Below are 15518 nucleotides of genomic sequence, written 5' to 3'. Positions count from 1 at the left end.
TTTACTCATTTTGGTAGTTAAAGTACAGACTGTGTAGAAGCTTTTTTTTTTTTTTTTTTTTTTAAAAAAAAGTGAAGAAAATGAAGGCAGCTGATTTGCCTGTTTTCCACGTGCTTGGAGCTACTACCTCCTGTTTTACTCAGAGTAGGCTCTTCAGGGGATTGTTTCTGAATGATTGCATGCTGAAGCAGTACATTGAGTATCTTGTTTGGGTTTTAGGGCTTTTTATTTGGCAGTGTAGATGTACCCTGTATTTATCATCTTTTCACCACATGATAAGAGACCACCACTTGCCAAGGTCAAGAGTAAGAGATGAAAGTCCCCTCACCATTTGCCAAGATCAGGGTAAGAGAAGAAAGTCCCCTCGTTAGAAACACCAGTACTGACTGAAGTATAGGGGGAACTCATTCTTGTAATGAGTTTTATTCATGAGTTTTCTGGAGTAAATCAGGGTGTTTTGTCAATGCATTCTTCCCCACACCCCTCCCTGCCCCCATCTTCCCTGAAATAACGTGATTCAATTTGCTTGAGCATTTACATGTCCAGGGAAGGCATTGAACAGCCCTGCTCAGCCCCCTTTGTAGCAGGGTTGGGTTCACCTGGAAAGGCGAAGACCCAGATTGCACCTGTAACCACTCGCCTGTTCCCTGGGTTACTTCGTGTTTTCTTTTAAGGTCTGTGCAGTCTCTCCCATGTGATAGTGTCTCTGGTTCTTTTTTTTTCCTCATCAGCAAAAGATGACTCTGCTTCAAAATGTCAGCTAAATTGCCAGATCATCTCAACTGCGTGATTGTATGTGTGCATGTTTATTGATTTGTTGTGGTGGTGGCTAAAGCTTGATGGTATTAGCAGTGTTGGTCAGATGAAAGGTAATTCTATTTCTTTTTTGACTTAACAAAAGCAGTCAGTATTCTTGAGTAGTGGCCATTAAAATCTTATTAACTCTTTAAAGAGAATTTTAGTAATTTTTTTAGCCTATCTGCACTTGCACTCAGAACTTCATCTGAGCTCTGTCCTCTCAGTATTCTTCATGTGTTTTGCTGTGAAAATTATTTTGACAAATTAATTTTCCTTGTGTCTTTTTCCGAAAAAATTGTCTTTGAAGAACCATACTGTCAATTTATATTCCCTGTGGAAATGCAGCACAGATGGTACGTAACTCAGTGTCCCAGAGTTTTATAAGGAGAGGTTCACTGTGAGGTCCCCTTGGAACTCTTCCTATTGTAATTAAGTTACTTGTCAGAACTCTTCTGACAGTCTGTTGTCTAGGACTTTGTGTCCAGTTTTTCTTGTTTCTATCATTAAGTACTTCTGGAGATACTTTTTTTCTTATTTCTCCCGCTGAGATTCTCAGCCTAAGAACTCATACTTCTCTACCTCATGCTCAGTTAATGACTTTTTAACAAACTCTATAGCTTCTTGTCATAAGAGGAAAAAAAAAAAAAACACAACAACACATAACCTACAACATACACAATCCAAATCTTCCCTCTACCAGTGACTTAAGATAGTTTGTGTTCTACAGCAACTGAAAGTTTTGGCATCTAATAAAAAAATACCTTATTTTGAGATGGCATTTGTGGTGATGTATCTGAAAGAGCATGGTAGGAACAAAAAAAAGTTAGGAAAGATCTGTGGCAGCTGGCATCACCAGATCTATGGCAGGAAGCTCCCATCGACCATGATATTTGTTTGTACCGAAACCCATCACCGTATTATGTGAACATATTCTCTGTTTAAAAAAAGATAGTGCCAGCAGCAGCATTCCTGGTTGAATTCTTGCAACCTCTGGCTCTTCTTTTGTGGCTTAAGTTCTGCAGGGAGAGCTATTTATGTGAATATTTGTGTTTAGAGACAGTTGTTGTGTAGAGCAGCAGTACTTAAAATTTTAAAGCCTTCCAGCTGTAACCAAACCCTATCTATCCAGTCCGTGGTTATGCAGCCTTTCCTGCAGAGCATTACAGCCCCACTCACGTGAACCTCGCTACCTGCACAGATCCTCTCTGCCTGTGTTGCTGGGTCCCGCAGGGCTTGTGCTGGTGGCAGCTTATGAATCTTGCTCCGATTTTCAGATTTGCCGTTGCTGCAGGAAGCACAGAAGAAGAAAACTATTTATCTGCATAATTTTGGTAGTGAAGTTTATGTTCAACAGGTATTTGAGCTTGCCCTCTGCTTTCCCTATGGAAAGACTGATAAGGGGTGAAGAAGCAGTCTGTTAGTTGGGGCTGGGAAAGAAGTAACTACTCCAGTGGTCAGCCTAGTTCCAGAGAACTGCCATCGCCCTTTTTGTGTAAGAAGAATGCGTAGCTTTGAAAAGGCACCAAGTTGTTAGTAAGCCTAGAAATAGCCGTGTTTAGCAAGCCTGTCAAAGCAGGAGGATGTATGCGTGTTCCCTTGGCTCCTCTCATGCCTCGTCGGGTCAGTGTGCTTTGTTTAGATGAGGCTTTAAAGCTCTGCAGTCTTTTACGGGACTAAATTGGCGAGATGAAAGCCTTTGGTGCAGATGGACGAGTCCCGTGGTGTTACTCCCCACAGATGTGGATGCCTGAGATTGGTCTGTGTGGTGGCTGTACCTGGGAAGCCTCGGCTGCCACAGCGTGGTACCACAGCTTCCACTGGGGCCTTATCAACGTGATAATGATGGATGCAGACATTTATCCTTACTTTTTATAGCTTTATGTGCAGGAGTATCAAAACCTGCAACTTTCTTCCTCCTGTTAAGCACTCATGATAGTTTGCAGCTGTGGGTAATATCACTTGCTGCTCTCTAGGAAAGCGGCTGGTGCTCTGAAGGCGTGAAGACAAGGCCATGGCGAGCCGGCAAGGCAGCCCCCATGAGCTAGGCCTCGCTGGCTGCGCCTGCGGCTGTTATGCCCTCAGCCTCTTCCGTGGCCAGCACCGCTGCTCCCGAGCAGTGCCTGTGTGGTGCTGAGAGCGGCACTGCCTGGCACCATGCACCTCAGACCCAGTCTCTGCCAGCTCTGAGTTAGCCCGTCACCAGCTCAGCATGGGCACCCTTGTGAGGAACGTAAACCTGGGAGCATTTGTGATCGCCCTCCAGTGCAGGCCAACGCCACGCTCTGGGCAGGAGGGTGGCTGGGCCGATGGGGAGGTGACAGTGACAGATCCCAGACCTTCCTCTGCAGAGTCTCCTGGGTACTCCCTACATCACCGTCACCTCCAGGCTGTGGTGGAGTTCCCTGGCTGAGGCACTTCCCTGCAGACTAAGCAGCGGTTAATTTATGTTTCTGTACAGTTCATGTTTTTATATTAACAAATGTTTCTTCCCGAATTTAAGGACTGGTTAGCTTGCTTGCTTATGGCAACAGAGGCAGTAGTTGTGAGTACTGGTGGTGGATGTTGTCCAGCTGGGGATCGCAGGTGACAACCCAGGTGCTTAGAGCCCGAGGATCGCCTGCCTGGTCCCTCTTCTCTGCTCTCCCAGGCCTTCGCTTGCTGTGTGTGTTAGCAGTGCCATTTTAGCAAGTGTTACATGGGAACAGCTTCATTCCTGTGGTTAGAAAGTTTCACAAAAAGACATATAAATTCTTTGTTTGTGACATCAAAGAAATCATTTTGTTCTGTGGTAAACGAGCGGCTGACTCTTCAGGCCCAGGGCCATGCAGATACACACTGCTGCTTCTGAGGACAGGGAGCCCGACTTTGTCCAGCATGGGAAAGGTTTTTAAAATGAGGACTCTTGTTGTGATGTCTTCGTAATTTATTAAAAAGATTTACATTTCTAGTGCCACAGCGTGTTCTTTGTGGGCTCATTTGTCAGTGGGTATTAATTGATTGAATAGTTTTTCTTAAAATGCGTACCATTGAATGAGATGCTATGAGCACTTCACTGCTATCTCAGGAATCTCCCTATAACAGAATATATTGACAGGGTTGCCATGGCGTTTTTATTGCTCTGGATTTCTGCCAGAATACTGTAAATAGTTGAAAAGGCAAGAGGATTACCATTAGTACAGTTACTCATGGGTAGGCCTGCTGCAAGTTGTTCGCTTGCTGCAGAATGAAAAATAGGTTGGCAGGATCTTTTCGTTGTTGTTTGGCCTTTTACATGCTTGGTGGATATTGCCTGATAAAAGGCATTTTTGTGGGCTGTTAGCTTTGCAGTCTTTGGGGTTTATAAATATGTCTCTATACATACTGTTTTCCATTATTTAGGTTGTGGCAATCCCACAAACTGATTCATTTCAAACACCTGTGGATGCAGTCCGTCACTTTAATTACTCTCCTTTTCAGCCATTTTGTTTCTAAAAGCTCTGATTGTGATTCATCATGAAAATGCTATGGAAATAAGGCTGTAATTTTTCCATTTTTTTGCTATTCAAAATTCTTCTCTCTGAATAATTAATCTGTGATGTGGATGCTAAGTATCTGTCACTGATGAGAAGATCCACATTTGCGGAGGCAAAAATTGGAAATTTTTATTACCATTACCTGAAATTCTTTGAAATTGATCGTTGTTTTTGAAATTGATCATTGCTCCTCTCTAAGTGGAAGAAGAGGAATTGCAGTTTGATTTCACTCCAGTGACTTTTTTTTCTGTTACTGGACAGTGATGTGTCAGGGAGACTACGTTTTTACCCGAGACTTCAGCAAGGTATGGAGGCTGTGCAGAGGGACATGGACAAGGTGAATTACAAAGGTGATTTTTGCGGAATAATAGGCAGTCTTGTGCTTACACTGCTGTGCTCACAGCTGAATTAACTAGGGTTTTTAAGGAAGTTGTGGATACCTGGCACTGCTTTAATCTCTGCCTAAGAGTAGGAAAAGCTAGCTTAAGAAAACTGCCTGAGCAAGTATTAGGATGTTGCTCCACGTGATGATCACCAGCTTCTTAACATCTGCTGGAAGACAGGGGCAGAGCCTTACCTCAAGCCTCCAGATCGCTGAGGGGGAAGCTCCTGTTGTAGGGACAGGACAAACTCCGGTACTGGTGTGTGCTTCAGTGTTTCTAGATCTTGAACTAGAAAGAGAAACAAACAGGAAATTAATTGCATCTGTATTTCTAAATTTGGCACATAGTCGTCAGGAGAGGAAGAGTTTGAGGGTATTTCAACTTGGACATTTCTTCTAAACAACGCAGGCAGGACAGAGGAAATCATTTTCTCTCTGATTCTGTTTGACTTTCACTTAATTGGATCTAACCAGAAAAGTTCTGTATTTAACAGAAACAAACGCTTGAAATAGATTTTTCTGGTCCTAAGCAAAAAATAAAAATCACAGAGTACAATTAATTTGTAGTTGGTTAAATTGACACTAAATTGTTCAGTACAAATCTTTATGAAAGAATCAGTCCTAACCTTTTAAGTAAAAGGTTTTATGTGTCTGTTTTTCCATGTTCGGATGCCCAAAAAGATAACCTTTGAATCAAACTTCTACGCATGATTTCCAGAGTTAATAGTTCTCATAATGTGTTCTGGGGGGATGGGACTTGGCTACGCTGCTTCCCTCTGGCCTGCTTTTTTTTCTTTTTTCTTGTTAGTATCTCCTAGTGTGCAAGACTTGTACTGTTCCCTAAAATGACTGTGACTGATGTCATTGATGAAGAGCCAGATAAATTTTAAAAGTGTAGGTTCTTGGTCCAGCGTGGTCAAACACTTTGTCAGTGTGCCATGCGTACAGGAGGGAGAAACGCAGTATTTCCTGAGCAAAGTAAAGCTGGCAGTATGCGACGAAATTCTTCCAGCTATAAACATGTCTGAGCAGAGTGGAAATGAATTCCAGTCGTCTGCAGCTCATGGTGGTCAGCTGTTGAGATCTGACTATTGTGGTTCATGGGAAATTGTAGGCTGGGTGGAAATTTGAAGCTGACTGTTAGCTTGCAGTCCCTGTCCATGGATTGCAGGAGAGATCTCACTGCAGCTGGTATCCTCTGCCAGTTAGGACTGCTCTCTTAGGCACTACAAAAGCACATACATAGCATATTGCAAGTTAGTGACAACTTGAAACAGCTCATGCTTTGAAATGAAATGGGTGGAGGGTAGGATTCTGCAGGACTATGCCTTCCAAAAGTGGCAGTGCTATTAAAAACACTGCTGTACCTCTTTAAGTGGAAAAGGGAGGAGAAAGCCATAAACCAGAGCAGACAGCGTCATATCTCTTTGCAGGCAATGTCCAGGTTGTCATTAAATGACAATACATAAGGATCAGTCCATAAATCTGCAGTGCGTGTGTCAGGAAAAATAAAACAAAACACCCACAAAACAAAAAGAAACAAGAAAAAAAGATACTCATTTCATTGTGTGACTGACCATTTGGGAATCTGGTAATCATTCAGTTCAGTCTTTTTCTAAGCCTGCTGGACAAAAATTTAGTGAACCTGTGTTGCTAAACAACCAGTGTTAGTAAAGAGAAAATGTGATAAAGGGTTAAAAAAAAAAATGTTTCAAAATATTTTAGCTTAATGCGAGATCGTGTGTTCCAAGTATCTCCTTTATTTTGCTGTGTTATGTGGCAGGTTTTTGTTAGCTGGTTTTCCCTAGTGAGTTTGGGATACTTCTAGTGAAGCATCTTGTAAAGGCTTCAGACAAGACTGATATCAGAGAGATTTTTCAGCAACTTTTTTTTTTTTTTTTTTTTTAGTGATTGCACTGATGTCAGACTGTTAGTGCAAGTAATTTTAATGACCTGCAACAGCTCTAATGCCAATTTGAGCTCTTACACCCCCAGAGAGTCAAAGTGTTTCTAATAAGCAGCATTGAAATAAAGGCATTTGTTTCCTGGTAAAATTAGAAGGGCAAGAATGAGTGAGAAGCTTTCAGAGGCCAAAGGGACTCGGTATGGAGCAGAAGACAAACAACGGAGAAGAGGATTTTAGTTTCTGTTTCTCTTTTCACTGTTCCCAGTCTGTGTTTGGTTTTATTGGTGGATCAAAGTTGATGGTACATGACTACCTTGTTTAAGCTCAGCCTGCTGTGTGTTTTTGTCTCTAGTTTAACAGTTCACACTTAACTTTGTTTGCTTGAACATTTCTGGTATTGCACTTCCCTTATTACAAGAGGAAGTGCTGTGTTAATGTTGTGCTTGGAGTTGTTCCATTTCTTTTCAACCCTGTTTCTGGAAATTCCAGTCCAACCAGACCAGTAAGGCTTTTTTCGGTTTTGGCAGCTAGAGTATGGGAAGTAATTTGCCAGCATTGCTTTTGCTGAGCTCTGCCAGGTGACACCACCACCCTTTGACATGTATAATATAAAGACTTCCCACACTCTTTTGCCAAAAGGAGGAATGATCTCACCCTCAAACAAACCATTCAAATTGTCATTAGGTAATAAAAGCCATGGGTTGTATCAGGTGAAGTATAAAATGTTGCAAGAAAAGTCTACTATTTTGGGGTAGAATGAGTAATTTCTTTGCTTTTTTTCACAGGTTCTTCAAAGAACTTGAAGCAAGACATCAGAACAACATCTTTATTGATGATATTAGTGATATAGTGGAAAAGCATAGTGCTTCAACGTTTGATCCATATGTAAAATACTGCACTAATGAAGTCTATCAGCAACGAACGCTTCAGAAATTGCTGTAAGAGCTAATTTTAAAATGACTGCAAAATCACCCCCCCCCCCTTTGTAGCTGGAGTCAAAGGCTATGGTATTTGGTGCAAAACCTATGGCTTACAGCAAAGCATGTACTTACATGCTTAGCTTTTCTTCATGCACAAGTTCCTTTGAAGTAATTGAGAGTGAAAATATGCCTGGCTGCATAGTCCAATCCTATTTGTTGCCCTGTGTTACGTTCCCTTTTCTTTGATAAATTTTCTCTTTATAGATTTGTCAAAGCCATGGTTTACTTGCATGTTACATATGAGTCTGTTTGCACTCATGTTCATCTGTGGGAGGAGATACCTAAATGTTGATGCTGGTCTTGCATATCTAAATAAATAAAGCTGAAGGCTTAAGTGATACGAATCTTTCAAGCTGTACTTTCCTTGCTATTAAAATGTTTTATTAATAGTCTAGCAATTTTCACAATTCTTTGGTAAAACATTCTGTTTAATTCCCTCCTTCTTTTTCCTACCAGAGCTACAAATCCAGCGTTTAAAGAGGTGTTATCACGGATTGAGTCCCATGAAGACTGCAGGAATTTACCAATGATCTCTTTCCTCATTCTTCCCATGCAGAGAGTAACTCGTCTTCCCTTATTAATGGATGTGAGAACAGTTATTTTTCTATTTTTTCCTTTATGCGTGTTTTTTGAATGTTAGCACTCTTGCATTCAATTCCCAGTTCATTCCAGAGAAGGCTGTAGATGCTGACTTGTCTGTTGACTATGAACAGTAGCATATGCTCACGTGTGCAGTCAGAAATTAAAAATTTACAAGTTCTAATCAAAAGGTTTGTAAAGGATAAAAATAATTGATTCAGAAGACAAGGAAGAACCTAGCACAGAAAATGCACAGTGTTAGGATTAAAATTAAACCTTACAGTTTAAAAAAAAACAAGACTTCCTAGCTAGCATATAGATTAGATAAGGATCCTTTTGCAATAAATGCTTACTTATTGTATTATCTATAATTCCTATAGATAGGAATTCATTTTTACCTCCAAGTCACGAGAATAAACTCAGTCTCTCACGTGTAAGTCATGGATCAGATTTACTCATCTTTACTTCCCAGTGTTTACATATGCTGCAGCAGCCTTCCTTTTTTTTTTTTTTTTTTTTTTTTTAATAATATGGTTATTTATCTTTTATCATGGTACACATAACAGTGTGTGTAGCCTTAAGAGCCTTTCTCATTTAATCCTTTGGAAATGATTACCTCCTACAAAGAGGTCAAACAGAGTAGTCTGGTACAGTTTTCTTATTGCTTGTACAGTTGCACACAAGTGGATATTTTGACTTCCAGAAAAAGCTTAAAGTATTTAAAATTGGAAGAACCTATTTGTGTACAGCTGCAATGGGTTTTCACTGTAGTTTGCATAAAGGTAGAGTAGAGACTGCAGAGCCTTTCTCTTTTCTGGAAGGATATGGCCTCCCTCTTCCACTATATTGCCACAGATGAAGACTGGCCAGAGATGGAAAACATCACACTCCTCCAAAAAGTTCTCAAGAGAGGCATTCCTTAGTGTCACCAAGGCCTCTGGAGAAGTGACCTAGTGTTCTCTCATTTATCCCAGTACACAGCTGGGACTTCACCTCTTTGATTTCCATTAATACGTTTGTAAAATTCTGTATTTGTTACAATTTGTGCTTCTCAGTCCTCTGAAGTAACTGATATTTTATTTCAGACTATTTGCCAGAAAACTCCTAAAGATTCACCAAAATACGAGAACTGCAAGCAAGCTCTGAAAGAAGTGAGCAAGGTATGTCCTGATGGTACAGAGGGAAAAAAAAGTCTGAAACTAAGAAAGCCATGCTTTCTGCTTTTATTGCTAGTTAATGATATCTGCTGCACTCAGTTGTTCAGTTGTTCTTGTCTTACTGTGTAATCATCAGAATCAATGACAGAAGAAGAGCAGAAGTCCATTTCCTTGCATAGATTGTAAAATACATCAGGACTTTCAGAATAAATTCCAGTTCCATTTTATGTGAAACTGAGCAGATTCTCCTTTTTAAATGGGGAAATTCTAGTTCATCAATTCATATTCACACACATATACAATATGTATATGTATATGCATATATATATATATATATATTCTGGAAATAGAAGACTGTAAAACAGAATGTTGTGGTTTGAAAAGAAAATTTAAGGATCTAAGAACTGTCTGGTTTATGCCTCCGAGATCTCAGAATTTCAGAAGCTGCAGCTCATCATAAACTGTCATTAAATGTGTTGTATTGGATACTCTTTATTTAAACAAAACAAAACCTTTCCCTACATGTCGGGGCTAGACAATGCCTTGGGCTTTGAACATTCCTTATGTAAGGGAAGAGCAGTGAAAGATAAAAACTAAGTTGTCTTATTTAAGAAAGACCACTAGGGATTGGTTTTATTGTGAAATTTTTGCCTGTTACTTAGGAAAATACCCTAAATTCAGGAACACTATACTGCTGCCAAAACAATCATTATTTTTTTTTCTGTAGAAGCTATATATGATTTGTGAAGTGTTTGATTATGAAAGGAGAAAAGGCTTATTAACGGTTGGGAAATGCTGCATGATGTTTGTGAGGTTAAGGGGAATGCATTTTCCTGCCTGTCTTTAGCCCTGTTGTTGTACACTCCTCTTCCTCCCATGCGCAGACTTCTGACAGACTGCAGGATGCTTTAAGATTGCGTTCTAAAGGTCAGCTGCAATGAAACTTTCTCAAAGATACTGTTTGCCTTAGTTTAACAAGGTGGTGCTGCAATGTTTGTGTTGGGACTTTCTTCTCTAAATGAGTTGCAGGTGTGTGGTGGACAGGGCAGCATGCAACATGGAGTTGTCAGCCCAGAATGTTGGTTTTTGTGGGGCTGATCATTAACTTGGATCAGAGAGTATAACCCTTTTCAGTCGGATTGTCTGGCTGTAACTTAGTACCACCTGGGCTTTGCTGAAGAATAAATAGTTATTATGGTGTTGGGTAATCCAGGTTGAAAGGGACCTCAGGATGTCATCCAGTCCAGCCTCTTTCTCAAAGCAGAACCAGCTGTTGGGTCTGAACAGGTCACTCAGAGATGCATTCAGTCTGGTCTTGAAAACACCATGGCTGCGGCTGAACAGGAAAATGTCAGGTGCTTTATAAATTTTACGCTTCCACAGACGTGTATTTTATAAAGGAGCAAGAGTTAGTGTTACAAGTCTTGAGTACGTTAAATGTGCTAAATACGTGTCTTGTTTCTAGTTGGTGCGTTTGTGCAATGAAGGTGCTCGGAAGATGGAAAGGACAGAAATGATGTACACAATTAACTCCCAGCTGGAATTTAAAATCAAGGTATGCTGCTATTTCTGATGGTAAACCATTCAGCATATGAATAGCTTTGACCACATGCTATGGCTTTGACTACATGTTAAATTTTGATAGCTTCATTGCCAGCATAAAGTACATTAGCATAGGCTGTAACGCTGGCATGACTTTCAGTCAAGGAAGTCAAGTTCATATTGTGGGGTAGCTGAAGCTTTGGAAACTCAGAGGGTAACTGAGGACTGTTGTGTCTTAACCAAGGTTGATTAAGCTTCAGGTTGAGGCTTTTCAGGGAAAGAGTATAGGAAACTTATTTATTTTTTAATAAGAATGAAAAGGACTATTTATCTTGCAGCTGAAATAAAACAATAAAAATTGACCAAATCTTAGCACCCTAGCATTTTATTTTCTGAAAACATCATGAGTGAGATTCAGCACACTATTTCTGTCAAGCTGTGAGATGAATTAACTCCATGGAGTGAGTGTGAGCTGGTTTTGATGCGCTAGACAAATTGCTGTCAAGTTTTTACCATTAAAAGAGGGGCTGACCTACTACTTGACAATGAGATGATCCCAACAGTGTGTGACTGTCTGGATTACGGCAGCATGTTATCAAAAACAAGGTGTGGTTCCAGCCACCCCAAGATGTGTTTCTTTAAATTACGATGTATTTGTACAAGATTCTGGTAGTTCTGCTGTAAAAACATGTCACTTCCACGAGTTCCCCTTTAACTGGGAGGTGATAGAAATCAGGAAGACAGTGGTGTGTGCTGCATGCTGCTGAATTCAAGAAGGCAGGTGTGAAATAAATCAGCCCAGCTGGGTTTCCTGGTAGGTTTGTGTGCCTGCTCCTTGGTCACACCTGCGGGCAGGAGTTACCGAATTCAGCTACGGCAGCACTTCTGGCAGCGTAGGATATGCAAACAAAGAGTGAGGTGCCAGCCCGGAAGAGCAGGCTGTGCAACAGCAGACTTTGGCGTAGGTGAAATTACTTAAGATAAACTTTGCTAATGCAGTTTGTTTTTGTCATTTGTCAGCAAATTTTGTTTTGCTAGTGCAGAGTATGGTTGTACTTAAAGCTGCCTGTGTCTGTGCGACGGTGCAGGCAGGGCTTTGAAGTAGTAACAGCTAAGTGTCCTGTATTAAACCAGTGCAGGTAACTTCTTAGCTTACTTTTCAACCACAAGAATAGCAAGCATATTTGTATATGCAGATGAAATTGAATTCTATACTGTCTTAGTTTTCAAAATGAATGTTGTAGTCTTCCGCTGGAATGCTCCTGTTCAAACACAGAATATCTGAATGATGAATGAATTATCATCATTGTATTCGAAGTAAGTAGAGGTTTATGTTTTTGAAAAGACAGTTATTAAAGGATCTTCCTCAGTCTTGCTCTGAGGAAATCCTGTTTCCAACTTGTCCAAAGGATTTTTATGTACATGCTTTGACTAAAAACTGAGAATAATAATAGTTACTTAAAGCAACAGCAATAAAATAAACTCTCATTAACAAGTGACATCACTACATTTGCTACTGAGGCTGGATAATAGTCTCAGGTATTTGGGATATTCTGAAGTGGAGTTTTGGATAGCCTGAAAACTTTGGGTGACCTTCTCCCCTCATTCATTCATAATTTTCAAATCTACAGAAGTACCTGACAGTTTTAAAATGTATTGAGTTCCTTAAAAGACTTTTAGTCTGTTACTTTCCCTATTGGAAGAGGATGCAGAAGCCAGAGGCCCTGTATAATTCTTCCTGTGGACGTGCTGTGACTAGCAACTCTCACTAGTTTCATGGGAATAATAGCAACTTTATTTTCTTTTCTGTATTCTTTATGCAAGTTTTTTTTTTTTTTTCTTCCCTCCTCTGTGCATCTTAAATATAACCACTTAGTGGTTTTAGACCTTATCTGTGGTTTGAGAGCTTGCCAGCTGGAGTGCTTGCCAAACTGCTTTGGCCAAGTCTCAGTACATTTTATGTTCTAATGGCTTATTTTATATAAAAAGGTGGTGATATACGTGTTGTACTCTTTTGGTAATTGCAGGAAAATTAATATTAAAGAAAAAATAAGGTGCCTCTGGAATATAGTCAGTTAGGAAAATGAACTCGTTTGGAGTAGAGATTAAAGGGATTTTTAGTTCATGCTCATAGAAAATCGTGAAGAAGTTTTAGTCTGCAATACCATCATCATGGTGTTATAATGCTGCTTTATAACCATTATGAATTAGGTAAACTCATTCTGTTCTTTCCTCATCTGGTGTTTTGGGATGTTTTATTTTGTTAGGTGTGACTGTAGAGCAATTACATAGGAGTTACAAGAGAAGCCACTAAATGTAGGTCATTTTTGTAAACAGCTCATCTGTAGAATTTCTTTTAATTAAGATTCAAAAGGTTTTATTCTTAAAATTTTCAACTTTAGCACCAGAAAAGCTTTTTTTCTGCAAACAGGCATTTGAGTTCAAGAACCAAACTCTTCTGTATTTTCTATGTTCAAGGACCATCTAGCCCAATGTTTCAATTTGTAAAGTCACAAGAACTGTGATGGTGTAACCTTAGGGCTATGGCGCAATGTTTCACGTTCACGTACCATCACTTGGAACCATTACTGCAATTCAGAAAGTGTAAATATCTGGAGCTGTTTTGTTTCAAGAATTGATTTTCATACCAGTAGAGTTTAGATTCAGAGTAAGACCTTTTTTTTTTTTTTTTTTTTTTTTTAATAAAAAGGGGAGGAAAAAAAAAAAGCAGACTGTTTATATAAAACTTCAGAAATTACTTAGATTTCAATCATGGAATTTGGGAGTTCTGATTGCCACATATGGGTACCGAGCTGAATTGGCCTTTTGTAACCTGTGTGGTTTAATAATGTGTATTAATAAAATGACCATCCATAAGAAAAATGCTATGGTACAATCCCTGGAGAAAGTAATAATGTTGGATTGATGTTAGCCGCTGATACAAGATAAGTGACGGTGTCAGTTAATGAAGTTAAAGAGATTTGTAACCAGATTGTTCTACTCTAACTCATAACAGAGACTTGGATAAAAATCTATTTAGGAAATATGGATTTGAAACACAGTTCTGCATTTCTAGACTGGAGAATACAGTAGAAAATGCAGTTGGTAAACTAATGGCTAATACAAAACCAGAAACGTGCAAAAAAGTTGCATAAATCAAAACAGAATGTGTGATCTGAAGTTAATTGGGAAGAAGTATCTAAAGGGAATTTGACCAAAACTCAGTACAGGTATTTTGTCTGTAATTTTGCCATTTTGAGCAAGGTTCATCCGTCATTCATGTGCTGTCTCCTAACAGAAAGCACAAGGAACAGGCTTCCAGGAGCTTGGTCCTGCTTTTTGTGCTGAGTGTGGTACTGCATGGTGCTAAATAAATAAATAAATAAAATAAAATCTTTTGAATTATTTCTTTATCATGTACCATTTCAAAGTCACTACAAAATCATTCCTCAAAATTCACAACCAAGGGGATGGCCGCGCATAAAATTAGGGAGGTTAAAGTTTTGTTCCAACCGCACAATCACAGTCAAAGCACCGGTTTGGTTTTGGCATCGTGCTCCAGGGCGAGTATTGACAAGCTGAATTAGTTCACTAAAGGGCAGCTGAGTGATTAGATACAAAAAGACAGTCTAAGCAGAATGATGAAGACAGCTGACAAGCTGAATGAAGAAGTACTTATACAAGCACATGAAAGATATTTTAAATGGAAAAGAAGCAGTTGTCTTCGTTAGTCTAATCATTACAGACATAACGAATTTGAGCAACAGCAGAGAAAGTACATGTTTTTGATAAGCTGAAAGCCTGTTATGTGTAAAGTAGAAACAAAAATTTGATTATTTCCCATGGGGTGAAGAAAAATGTACATAAGTTAACTGTTAAGTGCCCTTTTACTGCAGTGGGTTTTAGGTACAAACAATAATAAACACGGTCAAAGTGGATGCCTCTTCTCCAGGGGCAGTGTGGACCTGCTGTTGGAGGGTCTGCAAGGTACAGGGCATGCAGCTTGGGCTTCGCCAGCAGAAGTCACCCCGTGAGTCTTCTGTTTTGGTGCCAGACATCTTCAGGTGCTCCATCCAGCACGCATGCTGTACCTGGAGGTGCATAGACACAACATTGTCAACATCTTCAGTTTTGAAATTAGGACTGAAATAGGTCATAACAGAGATGACTGGTGGGACTTAGGAAGGGGTACCTTTATCAACAGCCACTGTTCTAAGCATAGAAGAAACATTTCCTCTGTGTGACACTGAAACCTGTATGAACCCACATACTAGCTCTGGTCAGCTCAGTGCTAACAACTGTCAGTGAGATCACTGACGGAGGAATCTTGGCCCCTGGGAGACGTTGCAGTGCTGGCAGCGCTGCAAGGGACCTTTGTCTTCCAGGCATCACGTCAACGTACGGCTTCAGAGAGGATCTGTTCTCTATGACGGGACATGCAGGCTCACATCTCCATTCACGTTCATGACCCAGAGAAACAAAAGGTCCTTCTGTGGTATCTACTTCTCCAGCAGTTGGGAATAGTTTGGATTAATAAAGCCTGGCCTTTACATTAGACAGCTATTATCCTCTTTGGCTTGATTCACCTACTTGAGATGTTGGTCCTTACCCTAACCCAGAGAGAAATAGAGCTCCTGCTCCAGAGGACTTTTAGAGTTCAGT

At 40.0% G+C, this 15518-nt stretch overlaps 1 protein-coding gene across 1 annotated transcript in view; it reads left to right on the top strand.

Moving 5' to 3' along the window:
• The window catches only part of ARHGEF26 (Rho guanine nucleotide exchange factor 26), a gene marked incomplete at its 5' end in the record, with an annotated part of 48701 nt that overhangs the window by 19700 nt on the left and 13483 nt on the right, over positions 1 to 15518 (top strand). The window contains 4 exons of the mRNA XM_084292389.1: positions 7384 to 7536; positions 8035 to 8164; positions 9243 to 9317; positions 10780 to 10869. Coding sequence (XP_084148515.1) covers positions 7384 to 7536; positions 8035 to 8164; positions 9243 to 9317; positions 10780 to 10869 — 448 coding nt within the window. The remainder of the gene's footprint in view (positions 1 to 7383; positions 7537 to 8034; positions 8165 to 9242; positions 9318 to 10779; positions 10870 to 15518) is intronic.

Source organism: Netta rufina, assembly GCF_964035555.1.
Source record: "Netta rufina genome assembly, chromosome: 9".
Taxonomy (NCBI): Eukaryota; Metazoa; Chordata; class Aves; order Anseriformes; family Anatidae; genus Netta; species Netta rufina.
Note: the sequence above shows the minus strand (reverse complement) of the source record. Positions and strands in the feature narration are given on the sequence as shown.